The sequence below is a fragment of the Manis javanica genome, chromosome 8 (assembly GCF_040802235.1).
Source record: "Manis javanica isolate MJ-LG chromosome 8, MJ_LKY, whole genome shotgun sequence".
In the NCBI taxonomy this organism is placed as follows: domain Eukaryota; kingdom Metazoa; phylum Chordata; class Mammalia; order Pholidota; family Manidae; genus Manis; species Manis javanica.
The window spans coordinates 88632048-88655467 of record NC_133163.1 but is presented as its reverse complement, the minus strand read 5'-3'; the positions used below and the strand labels follow the sequence as shown (position 1 = coordinate 88655467).

The following is a 23420-nucleotide window of genomic DNA, read 5'->3' as shown; positions in this document are numbered from 1 at the left end:
GGTATTGAAATTGCTTTAATTAACAAGCTCTAGAAACATACTCCTTTGATTACTAAATAGTTGTATTAAATATCAAACAAACAACTGGCTAGGGCCAAGTCTTTGCCTTAGTGTCTTTCCCAACACTAAGTGTATCTACTACCTCTTCACTCAGTCTGCTCAGAACATGGAAGAAAATGTTTACAACACAGATATATATTATTTTCTGCTATTGGAATTTTTAGATTTAAATTTTCCTGAAAAGCTGTTTTTTAACATTTAAGCTGAAATACAATTTTTCTAGCAGGTCAATAATCCTTTTAAAAAAAAATCCTACCTCCAGACTAAATGAAAAAGAGCACTGATTATTTCATGAATACAGACCTTTCTTCTCAAGAATTAAAAGTTATTTTTAATATTCTCTTATCTCTAATCAAAAAATGTTATTGGGGGTAGAGAAGTTTACATTTATCTTAACATCCCTCTGAAGTAGGGACATACTATCCTGGTTTTACAGATGGAGAGTCGAGCTGAAAGACAGGTATGTGGTTTGCCAAAGTCTTAATGCAACAACCAGCAGTAACTACAGGATCATGTTAATTGTGAACACAAAGTTAATTATGTATTTTGTTGTGAAAAGGCCTTTCTAAGCACATTAAGATTGGAGTACCCAAAGAATACAAGACCTTCTGTCAGAGACAATTTAACTTAAGTGGATAAAACTGCAACATCAGTCAAGATGCTAGCCTCTCAGAAAACCGTGAAGTTCTTAATAATCCAAATCTGGATAAAAAGGGAAGTCTATCTTCCCTTCTGCTTCCTAATTCTCTACATCCCTCAATCCTGATAGGACCATTATTACATGAGATTTTGTCATTTCCAATTCTCTCAAACTCCTCTCAGCTAAGCACTTCTCTTTTCTTATCTTTCTCTCCAGAACCCTCCTCTTCAAACACCAATTCCAAAATCCTTACTCCTGTCTCTTTAAATTGTAGAGGCCATTATCAACATTCATACTCTTACTCTAAGTAACTCATTCCCCACACATCAAATACATGGGCACTGGTTCAGGATTCCTCTCCGCAGCAACCCCTTCTACCAACCAACTTGAACAGCCATATTGTTGATCCTTTTTAATATCCTAGCAGATCATGGTTCCTGTACTCCAACAGCCTGTTTCTACTTTAATCTTCCCTCATCTGTCATCACTCTTGAGTTTGTGTTTTCTGGTTAAAATCTATCTTCCGATTTTCCCCCCTTCCACTCTACATGACCTTTACTTTCACCAAAATCCAGTTCCTCAAAACAGTTGTCAATTCTACATGTCTACCTATAACTTCAAGCTAGTTCTTTTCATTAAAATCTAGTCTAGACATTAAATGTACGAGGTATAGTGTGGCATAAGCACAGCACAATTTGAGTCTTAGTTCTACCACTTACTCCCTTTTGTGGCTGTGGGCAAGTTACTAAACCTCTCTAAAGTCTCAGCTACCTCCTCTGTAAACTATGGACAATATCTGGCTCACATGGTCATTAGGAGGATTAAACCTAGCAGAGCCTGAAAAGCAGTAAAACAGTTTGAGAGACTTGTCTTTCCTGCACCTTCCTCTACCAATTACTCACCTTTTCTTAAATCTTTTTTCTCTTCCTCTCCACTACTGACACAACCTCATCCAACAAATAATTAATCTCAATTCCTAACTTCCCCCTGGATGTGTATAATCTTACTCATTGCTGTCTCCACTTCATTTCCCATTTTGCCTTTATTACTTTCTCTAAACTCTCCTACCTCTCAAGACTTTTCCGTCTTGGTGTCTTTTCTTGGTCTCCCTTAAAAACACTGTTGTTTCTTACTCATCTTTCCATTACAACTTAATATTCTCTTCGGGCAATTTTCCCCAGCTTCAATTGTTACATATGCTGAAGGCATCACCTCTAATTTACCTTCTCAATCTTCTTTGGGTGCCAAACCTATACTTAAAACACCTTATAAGACATTTTCTACCTTGATACCTAGGAAGGTATCCACAAACTTTGAAACATCAAAATTGCATTATTTTCCCATTAAAAACTTTCTCTGCCTCTTTTCCTCTTTTCCACTTGGTTTAAAAGCACCACAGCAGCACAAATATAAAACGTTCAAGTCATCCCACACTCTTCCTACTCCTTCCTTCCTATCCAATCAAGTAATCACACTGGACATCTGGACTGCCTTGGTTTCACCCCAACAGTTCCAAATGTACTACTTCCAGCTCTTGTTTTGCCTTGAATATTATATCTTCTCCATCAACTGTAGTTCATTTTTCTCCTTTCAATCAACTGTCCAAACAAGTCCCAGTATCCACATACAAATCTGATTATCACTCCCTCACTTAAAATAATGGTTCCCCGCTGTCTATATGTAAAGACTTTAGTTGGTACTTTACAGTGAACATCCTTACTAGCCTGAGTGGTGCCGTGAGGAGTGAGGGAGAGTAGTTGAAGAACAAAATTTCTTTGAGCTCTTAGTGCTTTATCTGAAAAATCAGTGGGAACTGTTTAAAATTAATATTACTATTACTAACCAGCTGAATAAATTTTCCTCAACTTTTCATGAAAATCTAATTTCCAGGAGCTCCTGTCATATTTATTTTGGGGCTACATGCTCCAGGCTAACATTGCTAATACAATATTGCTAATACAAACTTAAGCACAAACCTAAAAACAATCACAATCTAGCCCTCAACACTTTTCTTATATCCTCACCTTTCCTTCAAAAAGTGTATCTAAAACGTTATTGCTTTTCTAAAATCAAACAAATGTTTCTTTAATGCCTCTACGCTTGTTTTTTGGGGGTTTCTTTTTGTCCCCTGCTGCAACCCTACTCTTCCTGGAATACTCTTCCCCTTTCCAAAGCTCTCTTTTCTGAAACTTTTTCACACACAGCTCCCTCCCTGCCATCCACCCCCAGGCAGAATCACTTTCTCCTTGAGCCTTGAAGAACTCAGGAAGCAGAGCACTCATCACATTTCTGAGGGATCTAGTTCCCTTGTTGGATCCTGAACACAGTTATCAGGTTTTACTTATCTTTATATCTCCAGGGCTAAGGAAAAATCAAGTGTCTAGCAGATACTCAAATGTCACTGAACTGAAATTCTTAAAGAAAAAGTTACTAATGGGACTGTACTGAAAAACTAAGAAATCTACATGTTCAATTCAGCAACTAAAATTCTGAAATACTTTTATATATTACTAAGGGACAAACCCAGAATTAATCTCTAATTCCAATCTCAAAAGTATCAGTGTAATTTTACTTGTAAACAGTAAAAAAAAAAAAAAGTTTGTTAACTTTATGTCAAAGTTAATAAAACATTCCAATGTGGTCAAAGTTTCAATGACTTTGAAAAAATGGCATTAGAAAAGTCACAATTCACCAAATTCCATCTAAATTTTTTCTGATCCCACCACAGGATACTAACAGAGAGACACCATTAACAAATACTATGTATTTGTAAAAGTAATCTGTAACCAGGTGAACAATGAACGTTTAATCACATGCAATAGTATCATTAAATACTTCCAGGAGAATAATAACATTTTACATTACAAGTCATAACGGCCTTTATCTAAACTATAATCCCTGTTATATAAGTTTAGAAATAAAACTATGAAACTGGCAATAGATCAAAATTAATTTCCAATTATTCTTGAATTACTAAAGTTTTTGTTTTGTACTCTAAACATAGAAAATGCCTTCCAAGACAATTCAAAAATTTCAGATACAAGGTTAATTTCCACCAGTCAAATCCAAAATTAATTTTAAATAAAAAAAATTAGAAGTAAAATTCTAGGGAGAAAAATAAATCTGTATTTGTGAACATTTGTATTATAAATCTATAAATTATGAACATTTACTTTCATAGTATGGCAGAGAATGAACAACAGTATTACATTTCTGGCATTTAAGACTATACCATTTCTTTTCCTTAATCTTCACATGTAATAGACTACATTGATTTTCTCATGTTGATCCAGCCTTGCAATCTCAAGATAAACCCAGTTGGACTGTGAGGCTTTGTTTTTAGTTCACTGCGTTGGGTTTGACTTGCTACATCTTGAAAATTCTCAGCGATTATCTCTGAATATTTCCTCTCTTCCATTATCTCTTCATTTGGAACTGTCTGCTGTATGTTGGACCTGTTTATCTTACCCTCCATGTTTCTTCATTTTCCTATTTTATAATCTCTATCTTTGGGCTCAGCCTTTTAGGCCTCAGTCCATAGCAGGAGATTTTAAACTTTTGTGCCACAGACCTCTTTCACAGTCTAGTGAAGCCTATGGCCCTCTTCTCAGAAAAATATTAAAGGCCTTAAAAATACATAAGATTACAAAAAAAGTCAATTACATAGAATTATCAAAATACTTTTAATTATATAGTATATATGTGCTGCTTTTTTAACATTAAAATATAAGCTCTAGCAATGGCTTAAGAACTATATTTTCAACTAGTGATGGCTATAGGAGCTATTTCAAGGTCCGTGTAACAATTGAACAGCAATTATAAGGGAAAAAAACTGATTTCTATTGGTGTAATGGATTGAATTGCTACCCTCCAAAAAAATATGTGGGTTCTAACCCCCAGTTCTCAGAACATGACATTTGAAAATAGTGTCACTGCAGGTGGAATTAGTCAAGAAGAGGCCATCTTGGAGCTGAGTGAACTCCTAATCCAGTATGACTGGTGTCCTTTTAAGAGGATGGCCACATGAAGACACAGACACACAGAAGACACCATGTGATAATGAAGCCAGAGAATAGAACTGAGCAGCTACAAGCCAAGAAATGCCAAAGACTGCCATCAACCACCAGAAGCTAGGAAAAGGAAAAGAAGGATTCCCCTACTGGTTTCAGAAGAACATGGTCCTACCAACACCTTGATCACTGCATTTCAACCTCCAGAACTGTGAGACAATAAATGTCCGTTGTTTTACGCCATCCAGCTTGCCATACTTTGTTAGGGAAACACTAGGAAACTAATTGTCACAAATACCTCTAATACTGCTTTGGTTTGTTGGAATTTTCAATCAATGTAAACAAGTTTCAGTTAGAGATTATTAAAAACATTCTCAATTCTAAGAACCCTATGTCTAAAGCAATTTAACACTTCAGTCAAAGATCCATTACTAATAAACTATGTTTTATCAAAAATAGTGTACTAATTTTAAACAAAAAGCTATCAGTAGTTTTTTTATTTTTGTTTTTTTCATTTCAAACCATTCTGAGTGCCACAAAAACACCACTTTGGGGATCTGTAATGACTTTGGTTTTGGACTCTAAAATGAGATGTAGCTATGACACAAAACATTTCAAATTTTATCTAAATTTGAAAATTAAATCTAAATAAGAAAGAAAAAATTTCACTATCTGCATTAACTTCTTAAACTAATTAAAGTAAAATTTACCCCTTGGTGCTAGATTACTATGACTTGCATGAACAACAACAAAAAGACTTACTTTTGACACTTCTTAGCCAGTAAGTTAAGAATGAGGGCTGCTATCTTGTAAGTATATTCCTCTTAGAAGGACTCAAGTTGGTATTTAAACCCAATATACTTTTGCTCACTTACTCATCCAGAGGCCATATTAAAAAAAAAAAGCACTATGAAGTTCTCCATCTGTGAAGTATATATATTATCAAAGACACATGGCATTAGGCCCAAGATAAGAAAAATCTTAAAAGATTATAAATATACCAATTGTTTCCAAATGTTTTATCTTCATTCTTCAAATTCATGCTTTTACTTCATCATACAACCAGATCTCTACTGGAAGCCTTTCATTTGCTTAAATATGTCAAAACAACAAAATAATAAAATTAACAAGTATGTATGTTACAAGTCCAGTGACTTGCAATTTGTCTATTACTGTATTACTTTAAGGTAATTTGGCACAGGAAAGGCACATAATGATGTTTAGTTCAAACTGCTTCATTTACGACTGAGCAGACTTGAGGCCCACAGAGGCTAACATTTGCCCAGAATCACAGAATATATTAGTGAAAGCTAGGACAGAAATGTATCTCCCAATTCCAAGCCCAACATTCTTTACATATTATCCCATACTGCATAAAAGTTGGTAAGAGTTATATCATCTGCAAACGTCTTCTATATGATCACTTTAATTCTATTTAAAACACAGTATTTAAGAACAGTCCTGTTGCCCCAAAACAACCTACCAAGTTGTTTCTTTAACAATTTTATTTTACTACCCAGCACATTTTAAAAATAGGAATACGATTTCATCTCTACCTTCAAAACTGGCAATTAATGTTTAAAAGAGAATTGGACAGACATTTCAAGGTATTAGCACTCTCACATACTGAGTTTTTCTTTTCTAAATAGCAATTTAGCAGAAAGAATAAAACAATTAAAAAATTGCACCTCTTTTAATTCTATTCCTAGACTATCTCTAGGAAAAAATAATAGGTTTGGATGAAGACAGAACTCAGGATCAAATGCAGCATTGTTTAGAAATAACAAAAATATCTAACAACAATAGACTGATTAAAACTAATGTGTGTTACACACTGACTATAATGGAACCATTAAAAATTATGTTCTAGGAAATATTTAATGACATAGGAAAGCAGTCACAATATATTGAGTTATGGTAATATCTACTATGCAATTCCATTCTGTTGAGAATATATGTGTATACATATATATAAAAACTATATAAAAATGTGCTTATCACATGTGCTAGGCACACAGCAAATATCCGATAAAAGGATTTGATTCATCATCCACATCATAGGAAAGGAAAGGTTCGATTACATATAAAATGTTAAGAGTTGTTATCTGAGTGGCAGAAGAGCAAATTAATTATTATTACTTATTCACTTTAAAGATCATTTTATACATTATCTGAAATAAACTATTCCTCTTGCATGGAAGGAATTTTTTTTAATGGCACTTTTAAGGTAGTTCCAGGTCTTACTGATGGCTGGAAAAGAAAAGCTAACTTTCACCAATCCTTCCCCATATTTGGCATCACATAAAACAAAGTCATACACATAATAGCTCCTTCACATATTCTTGATTAAACATGTACTCCTCAATCTCTGAGAGCTATGTATCCTTCCACAGAGAACGTTATTTTCAAATAACAGAGCATTTAGCTAGAGGATTTCAAAATGAGGCCTCTAAAGGCCTTACTGGATTTTACATCTATCTAGAAAAGGATACAGTTTCCCAAGGTACTGGTAATGTGCACTTCTTTAAAAGATTGAAATCAAGTGAGGAAACAGTCTTGAGTGTTAAGAACAGTTTCCACTGTAATTAAATTCCTAATGATTGTGGCATTAAAAAAGTAGAAGAGAAAAAGGTAAAAATATATGTAAGGCCCAAATAGAATCCCTATTACAGGACAGTTTTTTAAACTATGCTAAGGCTTTAAAGGATGTCTTCTATATTTTATCTCTTTTGTTTCTTCATAATATATGATTATAAGTAATAAACTACGACTTTGAAACATTATATATTAAAAATGATGTGTTTTCAGAATAAAAGCTACAGTCAAGTAAGTTCATTCTTTGTAAACTTCGTCATTTGGCTAACACACCAACAATTGTGGCTCTAATAAAAATGATTACTAAAGATACAACTTTCTAGAATAAAAAAATTTTAATTAAAACCTCAAGAGTTTGCACCATTTAGAGTTAATATCTCATCAAAATATTACATATGCAAAACATATTATTCTTGTCCTACCAAAACAAAACCCCTAAAGAATAACTTATTAATAAAGCAGGATACATTTATGAAAACAATTCTAAGAGTCTGCAGTGAGGTAATTTTCAAGTTGTTCCATATAAGCACATTTCAAATGGGGTGGGGGAGCAATCCTCCCACTAATAACTGTCATTTGGTGGTTCAGGTATCACATTTGGGATTAAACCACTGGGAATATTTACTCATTTTTCGTGTAACACCGGTATTATCCACTGATACCACTACAACAAAAACCAGAATTTTCAATTTGTCCATGGCAAGTAGTACAAAAAGATCCCATTTGTAAACATATTTTATTGTGTCAATTCATATTCCTTCATTTGTTTTTGTTAGCTGCACCCAAAAATAAGGTATTCAGTATTTTACTTTAAATACTGTAATCGGTCTTTTCCCATAGCTAAAATGGAACTTGACTTTTTGATTTAGGCTATTTTCTTAAAAGATAACCAGAAAAAACTATCATCATCTCGTTCAGAATTTTTAGCAATTTTCCTCCTAACTAAGCGTTATCTGAAATACTTCTTGATCTCTCAAAGTAGGTCTAATCTGAGGAAGGCAGCGAGACAGTGTACAGCACTGTGAATGGACAGCCAGGTATTTTATGAATGGAGGCGATCACGTGATCCCAGCACCTCCCCGAACTGATATTTCCCACATAACTGTGTCAACATTCTGAGAATAGGGGTAGTTGTTTGTGTGTGCTTTATGTTTTTGAATTTTGCCCATAACTTAGAATTCTCCTTACTTTCTTAACTCAAAGTCTACACGACAACAGACAGTCAAGCTTCGAATTTTTTTCTTGGGAAATCCTTTCAACATGTCCAAGGTGATGGATGTTTAATTATTTTTTATGAATGAAGAGTGTGCTATGCAAATGAGGGCGATTCACAAAAAGAGAGAGAACATGGCGGCCACTTCTGCTTCCACACTGCACTGACACTGCAGCAATCTACCTTCTCCCACACCCGCTCTTAGGAAGAGTGTGTTGTGGAGAGGTGAGAGGAGTGAGGAGAAATGCTGCTTGGCATTTCTCAAGCTATTTCATATTAAACAGGCCTAGGCTTAGGACTTAAAGTTCTCTCAAAAAGGTCTGACTCGAGCAATGCACTTTATTTAAAGGAATGCATCCTAGGACGAGTCTTAACTCACTTAACTCTTTCCAGTCCTCCAAAGATAAAACTTGAAATTAACTCTGAGAAAACGGATGCCAATATTCCGCGTGGAATTAAATCCCTTCGCAAAAGAGAACTGTTGCCGCACCATTATTCCTCCAGGCAGCTGTTACGTTAAAGCAAAATATTTTAAAGGCAAAGTAACTCGTTTAGCAAACATAAGGACAGCCCAAATACACACTTAAACTGAGATGCTCTAACAAGTTAATGAATGAAGTCCTCAACATGTTCAGCAATTGTAAATACTGTTAAATCAACCTAAGACGTGTATTGCGATTTGGCTGAAGAAGAAAAATTAGCATTCAGTATCCTATGCTCCTGATAAAGACATGACCAGTATTCGAGAGGTAAAATGTAACAGTTCAACAATTCCCACATTCCAGGTGCCCCCAATACTATTAAATTCTAGAAATGTTCCCTAGCCCAATATTTTACAAGAATCCTACAGGTCATAAGTTTAAGGGGGGAGGGGAAGAGGGCGGAGGCTTAATCGGTATTTAAGAGTCACTGACTCATCGAATTAAGATTCGAGAGCAGTTTGCTGCAGGAGGTGCTCCCACACACCAATTTCCCAGGGAAATAGCTCTAAAAGCAGCAGAATGGATATTCAGGGTATGTTGATTGGTATGCTAAAATGTAAATGAACGGGCCAGGGGGGGTCTTCCAGGCAACAGGGTGATTTCTATCCCGCCCCCATCCGTCAACACTGGGGGGATACAACAACCTCAGGGAGATACAGTTGCCATCCCACCCCAACACTCTAAACCTCCCCCAGAAGGAAACGAATGGATGCCGGGGGGAGGGGCGGAGAGGTTGCTGCCAAGAAATAAAATGGCTAAAATAATCTAGTGTTATCTCCAGAACAAGATGCACGGAACTCTGCAGGGCTGCGAGCTTTCAGGCACCTAAGTCCCCAGGGGTCTTGGCAAGCGCCAAGGAAATACTGGTGTTGGTGGCAGGTGGGAGGGGGCTAATAATAAAGACCCAGGCACTTACTCGTTGTCAGAAGTCGCCGTCTCCTCGCTCATCTTTCCCTCACCGTGATCCGATCGGGCGGCGGAGCAACAGCAGTCGGAGGAGCAGCACCGAGGGGCAGGCGGCGGCCGGGGGGGCGCGGGGGCAGTGGCTCAGGGGCCTCACCATGGTGGACGCCTCAGCCGGAACGGTGCCCCCCCCACCGGGAACCCCGGCCACCCCCGCAGGGGGGCGGCAGCAACCTCGGCCTTGGCGACCCCAGCCTCTCCCCCGCCTCACGCCCGACCGAGGGAACCGTGGGGCCGGGACGGTGGATGAGGAGGTAGAGGGGCACGGGCTGCGCTGGCTGAGCGGAGAGCTGCCGCTCCAAGCACTGGGGCGGAGCGCGGCGGGCGGCTAGAGCCCGGGAGCAGAGGCGGCGCTTCCCTCAGGGATGCGGCGACGAGGAAGGCGAGCTCCGTTCGGTGGGGGCCGGCGGCAGGGGGCCGAACCCAGGCTCCGGACGGCGGCGGCGCGGTCCTGCCGGAGCCCAGCCCACCATCTCCCGCCTCGCCGCCGGCTGCCCGCTGTCCCCGGCGGCGACCGGGGCGCTTCTCAGGAGCACGCAAAGTCGGGCGAGGGGCCTCACGGTGGCGGATTCCTCTAGACACGCTCCAGCCGGGACGTCTCCGGGAGGAGGGGGCGGTGGGGAGCGAGTGGGCCGGGACCGGCGAGCCACCGCCCCCACCCGGGTCGGAGAAGGGCAGGCGAGCCCGAGGGCAGGGTCCCGAGAAGCGGCGGAGCGTAAGGAGAACGGCCGCAACTCCCCTACCAGCCGCTGCCCACCAGTAGCTCAGCGGGCCAGCTCCTCACGCCCGCCAGAGGGGAACCGCGAGGGGGGCGGCGGAAGCGCTCACGCCGCGCGCTCCTTCCGCCGCCGTCGCTGCCCGAACCGGGGGCGCCCACGGGAGAAAGAGACGAAGTAGTCCCTGGCGACTTCTCCGGGCGGCCGGCTTCCCCCGGGGGCCTAGGCAGGCATAGAGTGGGGCTGCCGAGCGTGGTGCCCAGGCTGTGAGAGCGTGTGGTAGGAGAACTAAAAGCTGCGGCCTCCGGACGAATCACTGCAACTCGAAGTCGTCTGCAGCATAGCAAGTTTCAGGAAAGTAGTTCCCTCCTCCCTTCATTTCCCAAATCGTTGCCGAGCTCTGAGCGGGGAAAGGAGGAGGGAGGCGGAGGGATACTCTAGAACACGGTGCTCAATATGCGTGCGCGCGCTCCAAACTCTTGGCACGCTGCGATAGGGGGCGGGGGTGTGAGCTGCACGGGGAGCTGCTCGGGAGGTTGCATTGTTGCGGCGTGGTGCTCCCCGTTGTTCGCCGTGGAATTCCGGGTTGTTTGAGCAAAGAGGCTAGACTGACAGTGTGCTGAAAGAGGAAACTGCAGTCTACTCTGTTCTGCCGTGTATGTGTGTGTGTTTTCCTTGCAGAGCAAAGAATGGAACTGGCATGAGTTCATCTTTAGTTGGTGGGGGTTAGAGGGAGGGACTGTACAAAGAGAGCTCCGCCTGCTGTCCCTCTGATTGCACTGCTGCAGCCCCCTAGCTACATGGACAGTGGGAGTGTGTGTGTGTGTGTGCATGTACGTGTTAGAGACAGATAGAATTAGTTTTAGTACCTTGGATTCTTACCGCACAAGGAGCATGTTGTGCAGGGCATTCATCCCCGCAAGCTACAGTGGTTGTTAATGGAGAACGACTTCCATTGAAGCCCAGGGTAGGCGTGTTAGTGAATCTGGCGCAGCCTGAAGCACAGGAAATAACTCCTGCTGCGAGTGAGGTTGCATAACTATAGCGCAGAAGATGCCTCTGTAGCACGAACTGCTCTAAACGGAGGCGGAACGATTAGTGAATAGGCAGCTGTCACGTTTGCATTGTTAGAGGACAATATATGTATTCATCTCAAGCGGTTTTTACATAGAAACCTGCTGGGGTTTCGGGCAGGAGTGTAGGGTCCGCCGGACCGGAGGACTCAGAGCTACTGGCTCTGCAAATTCTATTATCTCTTCTCTGCCTAGAAAGCCAGCCTGTCCAGGATGTGGCCTGCGGGACTGAGTCCCAGGTTTCTGACGCACCTCCCTAGGTATCAATCTAGCTCTGTGCGCAGTGCTTTCATCTGCATTCCCAGACGTGTGCGACTAAGAATAAAGGTTGATGCTCCTGCCACCTTAAGGGGTAGATTCCTGAGCAAGAACAGTCAGAGAACCTCCGAAGCCAGCACTCGGCCACCCGTTTCCAGGAAGTTTAAGAATTGCTGTTCTCAGGAGTGCGTCCCCGTGCTTGTTAACTGTTTTTGTTTGTTGCACGTACTAGGTAATTAATAAATGTTTGAATAATAAGTAAAGGAGCGAAACCAGTCTGCCAAAAAATTTTAAAAACTCATCCCGTTGATTTCTGAAGAGTTTGTTTTGTTTTTTATGTAACTCTTGCTTCCTTCCTCCGCAGTAGCATTGCCCTTAGAGCGAGGAAGGGGCAATGTTGGTGACTGGAAGAGAGCAGGGGATCCAAGATAGTCAGGGGTTACCTTTGTGAACTCTTGACACTGCACTTTTTATCTTGTTCCTGGGAAGAACCTGTAACTGGGAGTAGTAGTGCCATCTGCCTCCCTTTCCAGTACTCCTGCTACTACTTTGGCTGTTCAGATATGAATCAAGTCCTATCAGTTACGTGTTCTAGACAAGTTACTTTAACTCTGTGCCTGTGTAGAATAGGAATAATGGTACCTAACTCCAAGAGCTTCTGTACTGATGAATGAGGTAATAATATACATACAGCCCTGAGAACAGTTGAAGAGCTCAGTAAGTCCTAGCTCTTAACAGACATAATAAACTCCATGACAAGGTGGTGGCAGTTGCTTGGAAGGTTAAATGTAAAGCATTTAGTAGCCTTGTTCATTCATTCAACAAATAACTACCAGTTTTCTTCTGTGTACCCCTACCAGTCTTGCTTAGACCCATGGCCTACCCCTGAGTGAGCCATCAAAAAATGATAGCTTTCAGAGTTATTATGATTAAGTAAGTGCAAGGAAAGCTGGGTCACTGGCAAAGACCTTTTCTTTTGAAGATTTACATCCATTTGAGGTTCAAGGGCATCAGGGAAATTATCAGTTACAGGCTTTGGGAGAAGATATGAAAACCATCTTGGCTATCACATGCAAGGCACTGTGCTGACCACTTTCACATACATTGCATACCCGAAGGGGCAAGATATGATCAACAGCCCAAATTAATGCTTTTTAGATTATTCCCAATCCCATGACCAAGACACAAACCATTCATTTTCTATGGTGTTCCCCCATATAATTCTCAGGACTTCTGTGCCTTTCTTTTTAAGGATGCATTTGTAGCTCTCTCCTCTCACCCAGTTGTTAAAGATCTTACCAACATTTTAGAAAATTGTCTTGGGCTGGCCAGAGCCCAGAGTCTTCTATTCCGAGACTATCAGAAATGGCTGTTCATTGAGGTTCAGAGGGCTTCTAGTCTTCTAGTCTGACTTTATCAGTAGCTGCCCTAAATTTGAGAGGCCTTACCTAGTCTATCCTCATGTCTGGACCTCAAGAGGTCTAAGAGATATAGCAACCAAATGGAATGTGTGAGACTTTATTTGGATCCTGATTTGAACAAATATTTCAAAATTTGAGATAATTGGGGAGTACTGGTGTGTGGTTGTGTTTTTTAAAGTCATCTTTCAGAATTATATAGTGAAATATTAACAGATAAAATGATATTGTATCTGAGATCTGCTTCAAAATAATCCACTGGGGTGAAGAGTGGGGTGAAGTGGGTAGGGATATACATGAAACAGGTTTGGTTATGGATTGATGATGAGCACATTTAACTATTTTATATATATTTGGAATTTTCCATAACAAAAAGATTTTTTTGTCTTTGTAAGTACCCTGCAAATACTGCTTTAAATGCAGATTCCTTGCCCCATTGCAGACATTGTGATCAGCAGATCTATAATTGGGCTGACAAATCTGCTTTTTCACAAGTACACTAGTACTTGGTCCTTCTTAGCCCTTCATGGTCTTCTCCTTTCTGTGGTTATATCAACTACTTGTGTCATCCCATCTCTGCACACATCCTGCACATTGAAACCTCTATCCCAGCAGAAGACAAAAAAAAAGGGTGGCCAAAGGTATATCATAAGCTAAGGTAGATACTAGTCAAGGCCAAGAAAAAGTGGATCCAATAAAGACTTGAAAAGCAGTCTGAAAAGATGACTATAGATTACAGTTTCAACAGAAGTTGCAAGTCCATTCAGCTGGTCATGAGGCAGCAGGGCAAGGGGTACTTGTATTTGCTTGGCTGTGCTTTTTCAGGTAGGTCTGTTGAAGGAAGCTGGGCACAACAGCTGGTGTTCACAGGTGCTCTCCGTACCATTTTCCAGAGTTAAGAATTCACCACAGCCACTTAATAAGCCTGTTCCATATGATGAATTATTCAAAGCATTCATGGCACAATTGCCAAGTAATTGCCAGTACAAGACATCATCAAAGCTAAGAAGATACAAGTGGGTTCTGGATTTCCATGTAGGTCACAAGGACAGAAAAGGTGGCTTGTCCTTATGGAGGCACTGGCAGGTGGCATGTACGGCTCCAATTCAAGGCTTTCAACCTCTTCACAGACCATTTGGCCCATAGTGACTGTATTTCCTAACTCAATTTGTCTTCTCGAATTATTTTATTTTTGTCAGTACTGTTTTACACTTGTACTGATAATTCTATCACCCTCTCTCCTTTTTTTTTTTGGCTTGTCAACCTTTTTATGAGTTTGTTTTCCCAGTTACATTTTAAATGGCTTGAAGACAGAGGCTGCATTTCATTTTTTTTTTATTAAGGTATGATTGATACACACTCTTATGAAGGTTTCACATGAAAATGCATTTCATATTTTTTCGGTGTTTTTTTTCTACAGTGGTTTGAAGTAATGGAGGCTTTTCAAGTGAAATATTATTCCAAAGCTTTATGCATGTATAAAAATGAAACTGTACTGACTGACACAGTGATGGGAGTCAGGAGTCTCCTCTGGCTTCCTATCGTGACTTGACCCCTCTACAGTTCAGCATTTCACATACAATGTCCCTTGCGCTAAATATCCGCTGTCAGCGGATATTTGTGAACTTGAAAAGCCAAGAGAGGAGACAGCTATGCCAACATTCAGGTTTTGACAGTATATAAAACACATGTACACATTTCCATTTCTAAAATTACTCTTAATATTACCCTTTAGCAGATGTTATTAAAATTCTGTATTTTAAAATTGTAGTTAATGTGTGCCCAGATCAAAGGAGATTCTATTTTCATGCTGTATTTTGTTTAATGAATGATCTTTTCTTTTTTTTTTTAGTGTAACCAGTCTCTTGGCTAATGAGATCTGCCTCTCAGAGGAATTACTAAATGGTAACCATGTTTCTAAATAGTTTCCTTGCCTCTGGCATGAGTCTGTTTCTCTATCACTAGGGTTTCCATGTTCTTCCAAACTAATACAAAGTATAAAGGATAAGTATGCTATTTTATTTTTCTCCCATAGGACTGCAATTGCTGGTCCGGTAGTATCCGGTGAGTGTGAAATCAGTTTACGTTTAATGCTATAACTGCCTTTTACAGGAAGTTTCCAGGAGATTACAACCAGTACAAGGGAAATGAGCAGTCTGCGATTTCCTTTATTTCCAGTATAATCTTAGCAGGGAGAATTCTTACCAGGCCCCACAGTACTAAATAAGGCAATCCTCCCTTACCAGCATTCTCCCCAATGGCTTTGGCATGCTCCTTTCTTGAAGGTTGTATCCCACTACAATAAATATAAAGGATTGAAATATCCATTACCTAAGATTTCCAAGGCCATGTGTATGCAGCAGAAACTCAGTACAAAAGAGTCTAAGCATTTCCTTGGATTTTAAATATGGGATTTGACTTCCATTTTTAGTGAGTAATAATTAGCCATTGTCCAGGACTATAAAATTTATGATGCCCTTCAGGAACTTAACCTTCCTAACAACCTTGCCCACTAGGTATTATTATCAACTCCAATTTACAGAGAGAATTAGGAACCGAAGATCAGAGAGGTTAAGTGACTTGCCAGAGGTCACATGTTAGTGAATATGTGGCTAGAGCTCAAACTCACATTTCCTCCCTCAACAGCCATGTGTGTGGAATGTGAGTGTGTGTGAGAAAGAGAGAGAGTTAATATTACATATAACTTCTCAAAGACGGGATCTTTGGTGGGATATTATCTCTCTTTTAAGTCATTTTTACTGCAGATGATGACTTGCAGGAGAATGGTACTTTAGAAAAAGGAAGGATTGAATTCCTTGGCTGTTAACAGCAGCCTTCTGTGGGCCTCAGGTACATAAATTCTCTTTTACTGTCTGTTCTCAGAGTGTGGTCTTGACGCCTTTGGGGTCCCTTTTGTAAACTGATAGCTAACTTTGAGCCTTGATAGGAAGAATATTTCCTTCCATCAGGAGGCAAAAACATCTGGTTGTGTTTTGGTAATGCTCACAGCTTTGATGAGCTTGGTAGCCACTAGGCATACATGGCTATTTAAATTTAAATTAATTAAATTCAAACATTTAAAACACTCCTCAGTTGTACTAGCTACATTTCAAGCGCCCAATAGCCACAGATGGTTAGCAGCTACCGTATTGGACAGTTCAGATATAGAACATTTCTGTCATCACAGAAAGTTCTCTTGGGCATGTAATGTGCAGGTGTGTTGCTGTAAAAAACACAAGTAGTTATGTTGTTATTAATATAGATATCTAACAATGATTAAGCTTTCAAAAATATTGGTTTGTACTGGGGTATTGTATTCCCTCTTTTGATGTTACCTATGTCTTCATTGCATCAACTAAAAGTATAAGTGAGGATGACTTCATAATTAAAGTCTTTGATAAACCCACCAAAAATATCTATAGTGGGAAGCACTGATTTATTTATTTAATAAAAATGCTTTAAATGCTCATATTTAATACTGCAAATCCTTGCTACTCAAAGCAGCAGAGCTTCACCTGGGGGCTTGTTAGAAATGCAGACTCTTGGGTTCTACCCAGCCCTACTGAATTATAATCTGCATTTTAACAAGATCCCCAGGTGATTCATCTGCACATTCAAGTTCAAGAAGCCCTGTTGTAAATAATCTCTTTCTCTCTAATTTAAGTGGCCCTTCGTAAGCATGACTAAATATACTGTTCTTCAAGCCTGTCTAGCCTCCAAGAATACAAAAGTAAAATATTCCCACCATTACTTCCAGCCCTTTTCCTGTCCCTGCCAAGAGAGAATTTTTATTCCTGTTTTTAGTCTCTTCTTTTTGGTCTAGGCTTTAGACCACTCAGCACCTAGACTCAGTTCCTCTCTAAATTGTCTACTATGCACTCTTAGCTCCTTGAAGTCCTGGGACTTTGCCAGGGGACTCTGCCCTTGAACACTGCGCCTTTCCCCTTCCTTCCCCATTTCCTTCTTTTCTCTCAAATTTCTCTACTTCTTAAAAAAAAATCCTGCTTCTTTCCAACTCTTTTTCTGACTCATCTGAAGGTCCCCTCCTCTTCTCACTCTGCAATATCACACTCTAGTTGGACTTTATCACACCTTATTAAGCATGTATAAAGCCTGGTAGTTCTACACAAGTCACTCAAGGAGCCTTAAAACATTTTTTTGTAACTTCTATTTGCTCTGTAATTTAAAAACAGAACAGAACTCTGAATCCTGCATTTACATACAACATTGGCCCTTCAAGACCTGTACTTATGATGGCAGTGTGTGTGTGTGTGTGTGTGTGTGTGTGTGTGTGTGTGTGTGTGTGTGTGTGTGTGTGTGTGTAGTATCCTATATTCTGTAATTCAAAGAATATAGAAATTTAGTGATGGAGGTAGGAGAGTTATAAAGGAAAAGACAGTATCAGTGAGGAAGGATAGCAGTGTTTTGTATTATCTGCTTTGTATAATGTCTCATGTCATTGAAATGTTTCCTTTTGGTTTTCCATGTCTTCCTAGATACATTGTAAGATTTTTGGAGACCACTAAAAAGGCCATTGCAATGGTCTACATAAGAGAAAAATTAGGCACTGGTCAGGGGCTAAAGAGAAGAGGATGGATACAAATCCATGTAGGTGACAGAATATTCACGACTACTTTAGCTGCCAGGAGGAGGCCTGCTTTCCAGAAATTTGGGAGACATGGAAAACTAAAAGGAAACACTGAGAAAATACAAGATGTTATATGCATAAATGCCATAACAAGTAATAAAAATAACTGCTGTTGTTTTCCTCTAATGGCATTAGTCTTATTAGCATCCCCAAATATGTCCATTTTGGAATCCTATGATAATATCTTTAATATCTTTGTTTAATAAATTCTAAAATGTACACCCTATTGGAAAATACTATGTTTAAAAATTATTAGATGCTGAAAACTTCAGTTCCAGTGACATCTGACCAGTCCTTACCTCACCAGAAAGAGATGTTTTCATTCTCTGTAAGATTTAAAATCCTAAGACACTGCTTTCTTTCATACTAGAGAATGCCGCCTCAGCTCTAAAGCTCTTTATCAAGAAGCCCTAAAACACTTCACACTCTGATCCTCTTCTGGTTCTTAGCCCATCTTTGTTTATTTCCAGTTTCCTTCCTTTGTTGGCTCATCCCAGCCTCCCCTCCTGCGTTACTTGCCAAGCTGTGCCAAGTTATTTGAATGGTCTCTTTTTACCTTCCTTTTTTGTCCTTGCTTATTTTAAGAACATCTCCTGCTATTTTTCCATACAGCTTTTTAGAATTGATTTGGGAAAATGAAATTGTTTTCTACCATCCTACACTATTTGGTCCAGTCTACATCTTATAAATGTTGTTATTCTTCCTATGTCCCAGGATTCCTAACTATGTATTTGCTTAATGTCTATATTTACTCTCCTCATATCCAATATTCATGTTTCAAATTGTTTTTGTATAATAAAAGGAGATGTCTCGTAAAGTGAGATGTCTGATAGGTGCTTATCAAATGTTATTTTATATAGTACTAGTAATTTATTACTGCAAAAGGACAACTTTTAATTTATATTTTGAATTTATATCTCTGGAGCTCCTATCCATTCAAATGTATAAATGACACTAGATATTTTGCCAGGTTTTCACTGAGATGCACAAATTCTCTTTAGGTATGATTCCAGTTTATTTTTCACTTTTTATATATCTATAATGTCAAATTTCTTTGGAAAGCACTGGAAGTGCAACTCATTTAATTCTAATAGTAATCATTTCTTGCTTTTTTATTCTTTTTCATCACCATCACTTCTGAAATGTTGATCTTTCATAAAACCAAAAGTACTCAGTATAGAAACTTCAGAAATTTGTCATTAGAACTCATTAGAGAGTGGTGCTTATGTCTAGCTCTGAAAGGATCCATCTTTGATAAGCTCACAGAAGATATCAACATCAGGAGTATTAATTAATTAATTAATTAATTGTATATGCCATGCTTAGTACTAGGGATGAAATTAAAGCAGGCCTTGACTTCAAGAAACCGATGTCTAGGGAAGGTGTAAATCGGTAAATTACTATTACCATGGAAGTACTATAAGAGTTAGGAATAAAATGCTAAAGTAGCAACTGATTTTGCCTCACATAAAATAGAGAATTAACAGTAGGTGAGTATTTAGTAAAAAACTCAATTTTCCTCCTTTGCATGGGGAAAAACCCAGTTCTTGCTTCCTATGCTTCTCTCCTGTGTGTCTCTTTTGCTTTTACACAGAACACTTCACTTCTGGTCACCAAGTGTGTGGAGGCTTTCCCCACACCAAGCAATTCTCTATGGCAGCAGCTAGTTTTCCTGCAATTTTAACTCAGCTCTGACACCATCCACCTGGAGATAGCATCAGATTCTCCAGGTTAAGGCCTCAGTCTCATAAGACTGTCCTTAGCCCCTCAGAAGCCAGTCACAAGCTTAGGTTGTTACCCAGACTTCTGCCCAACATGTTGTAGATTGGCGGTTACAATAGCTACCTCCTCAGGTTCAATTAATTTGCTAGAGTAGCTCACAGAACTCAGGAAAACACTGACTTACATTTACTAGTTTATTGTAAAAGGATACTGATGGAAAAGATGCACGGGGCAGGGTTTTGGGAAGGGGCACAGAGCTTCCATGCACTCTCTGGCACACTACTCTCCCAGCACCTCCACATGTTCGCCATCCCAGAAGTTCTCTGACTCCCTGCTTTTGGGATTTTATGGAAGCTTCCTCATGTAGATATAATCAGTTATTAACTTGCTAGCCCCTCTTCCGTCGCTGGAGAAAAGGGGTGGGGCTGAAGATTCTAAGCTTCTAATCCATGGCTTGGTCTTTCTGGTGAGCAGCCGCCATCCAGGAGCCACCCAGGAGCCCACCCAGAACTGCTTCATTAGAACAAGAGATACTCCAGTGCTCCTATCACTTAGGAATTTACAAGGGTTTCAGGAGCTCTGTGTCAGGGACAGGGTTAAAAACAAATATCAGAATAAGAGATGCTCCTGGTGTTCTTATCACTTAGGAAATTACAAGGGTTTTAGAAGCTTTGTGCCAGGATCCCGGGGCAGAAGCCAATATATATTTTTTCTGTTATTTCACAGTGAGTAACCATAAAACATTATTGTGAAACAAACAAGAACAATTAAATGAAAAACCATCCTTGAAAATGACTTCACCCATGTATTCAAGGAGAGTGTTAATAGGAAAAAAAAATGCTGGCGATTGTTTGCTTGTATAACTTTAACCTCCAAAGGGACAATTGGAGCTCAGAGAGATCTGATGAATGTTTACTTCTTTTTTGTACACTTACATGTAACAAGGTCAGTCGCTGAAGATGCATCTCCATGAGGATGAAGCTCTTACAGCCACTCCCAAGTCATCAGCATATTTAAATATGTTACCCCTTTCACCAGTACATATCTTCATTTCCCCTGGGAGAATGTCTGTTTGATACTGCACAGTGACCCAATGGTTGTTTATATAGCAGGCTTGTTTGTTTTCAGTTGTTTTCTTGCAGTTATTTATTGTATGGGCCATCTTGGTTTATTTCAACAATCTACTAATTTGTACCTAAATACTCTGACAAAATAATCTTTAACATAATACACTTTGTTTTGATTCCCAACTGAAGAACTGTCTAGGGTTGTTTTGTGTACGAAATGTGCAAGGCCACCTGTCTGGCTTCTCATCCCATCCATCCCAAGGTAGTTTTCACCAGGCCTTTCATTTTCTCCTGTCTATTCTGAATGCATGTAAAAATGCTATCCTGGACATATTTTTTTGTTGTGTTTATTTTTTTCCTAAAAGTGTTCTTAGGTTCCTAGTGTATGTTCTGAATATCAGATTAAGAAAACAGATGACTTTCTTACTAAGATTTCTTTTATCTTTCCAAAATGTTTAATATTGTACCCTCAACAGTGTTGACAGAAGTTGCCTGGTGCCTCCTCAAAATTTGAAGGAAGCTCATGTGAAACTGGGTCATCATGTGCAATTCAAAACTGTAATTTTAAAAGGCACAAAATAATTAATATCAAGAGAAAGAAATCCCAAAACTTAATCAGTTACCTCAAGCCAGGTATATTGGAGTTGAAAGTTTACATGGACTTGCCATGTATCATCACTGTAATCCCCCAGCACAAAGACAAAAATACAAAATTGCCCATTGTGTTCATTTTTAAATTAAAACAAGTGCTCCTTGTAAAAACTTAGGACTCTATTAGAAAGTAGTGCAGAGTAAATGCAAGGACTCTAGTCTCATTTACTTCAAAGGAGACCACTATTAAACAGTTTAGAATATGTAATTTCAGGTCATTTTCTATGTATTTCCACACACACACACACCTATGATAAACATGTTTTACATATTATCCTACTTCCTCTTCAACCTGCCATGTACATTTTTCCATACTAGCATTCATTCTTTTACACAGTTGTGTACTATTTTATAATGTAGGTATACTGTAATTTATGTTTCTATCTATAAATGAACATCAATCATTGATTGTTTCCAGATTTTGTTTTTTTCTAATAGAAACAATGGTTCAGTGAACATCCTGTACACTTATCTTTGAGCATAAGGGTAACAACTTCTGTCAGATTTATATAAATGAAATAACAAGGTCAAATAAAGAGAATGAACATTTTCAACCAAGAAAGATCATGCCAAATTGTCTTCCAAAAACGCTGTTCCATTTTTTTAATCAATTATTTTCTCACCAGTAGTATATGAGAGTATCCTTTGCTCTGTACCCTCACTCAAAGTGGATATTAACAGTCTTTTAATTTTTGCCAGTATAATGCCAACCAGTATGGTATCTTGTTTTATTCTGATTTCCCTAAGCACTATGTTTAATTTCATTCATGTTTCTTCTTCAGTAATTCAGTGATTCTTCTTCTTCTCCCCCAATTCATTAGTTTCTCATTAATTTCTCTTTGCCTCAATTTCCTTAACTGTACTTTTAGCTGAATATTGTATTGAAGTAACTATTATGAAAATATTCATTTTTGTATACTTGAAACCAGTAATAAGATTGTATATCAACTATATGTCAATAAAAAAAAGAAAATACTAATTTATTATCAGTGGGTCACTGTCTTTTCTAAGAAAAATAATAGGTAAAAAAGCACTATTTAGAACAGCTTTTCAAAATTTTCTCTCCTGTAGTTGGTAACTTTTTTATGTAATTTTAAAATTTACTTTTTCTCCAGTCACACAGAAACTCTGTATACATTGTATTCAGACTAACATTAACAATACATATACTTTGGGGAGAAATTCAGTGGAACTACATATGCTGTACTTCTATAAAATATACATTTGTCCATAATGTTCCCCCAGCACAACTTGCCTGGTACAGAGGTGTTAAATAAAACCAGCACTATTCCTAAAAGTGTTATGAGATAGATAACCTCTTTCTCTTGTCTCAGACCAGCACAGTAGACTTACCCTCTTGATAAATACAAATGAGCAAATGTTGCTAGACTCTTTTATGTAAAAGTGTGGTACATTTTCTTCCCTGAGGGAGGACATGAAGGTAATCCTAACAGCTAACATGTATTGGGTGCTTACTGCATGCCAGATTCTGGTCAGTCTGTTTTATATATGTTAATGCTCATCTCATCATGAGAAGGTATTAGTGGTATTATCTCCATTTTAGTGATGAGAAAATGAAAACACATAAGGTAAAATAACTTGCTTGAGTAAGCCTCACAGCAGGAAAGTGGCAGGACCCTGATCCATACTCAGGCCATCTGGTTCCAGAGCCGCCTCCCAGCCATGATGCTCGGCTTCCGGCACCAGGGTATGACTAAACTAGTAAGGGCACCAGAACCATGAGAGGGACATAGAAAAGGGGAGAAAAGAAAGAACCCCCTAGAAATGTGATCAATATTAGATACCAATAGTTCAGACCCATACTTAAAACCAAAGGATACAACAGTAACAAGAAAATGTGACTCTTATCCAGGAGAAAGGTGTATGAAGAATATGGCAGGAAG

The 23420-nt window shown here is 39.1% G+C and overlaps 1 protein-coding gene and 1 long non-coding RNA gene across 3 annotated transcripts in view; one reads left to right on the top strand and one right to left on the bottom strand.

Annotated features, from left to right (window-relative positions):
- SPRED1 (sprouty related EVH1 domain containing 1) overlaps positions 1-10981 on the bottom strand; it is a 138261-nt gene extending 127280 nt beyond the window's left edge. The window contains exon 1 of one of the 2 annotated variants that reach the window (XM_073211599.1): positions 9917-10981. Coding sequence is in view for 1 of the 2 variants with exons in the window: in XM_017660204.3 (XP_017515693.2) it covers positions 9917-9948 (32 nt within the window). In the remaining variant the exon portion in view is untranslated. The remainder of the gene's footprint in view (positions 1-9916) is intronic. The other variant, XM_017660204.3, reaches the window with a different exon arrangement.
- Positions 10982-11258: 277 nt separating this feature from the next.
- Positions 11259-22459, top strand: LOC140843124 (uncharacterized). The gene is made up of 3 exons (XR_012120643.1): positions 11259-15333; positions 15464-15492; positions 20744-22459. It is a non-coding gene; the product is annotated as an uncharacterized lncRNA (long non-coding RNA).
- The last annotated feature ends 961 nt before the right edge of the window (positions 22460-23420 follow it).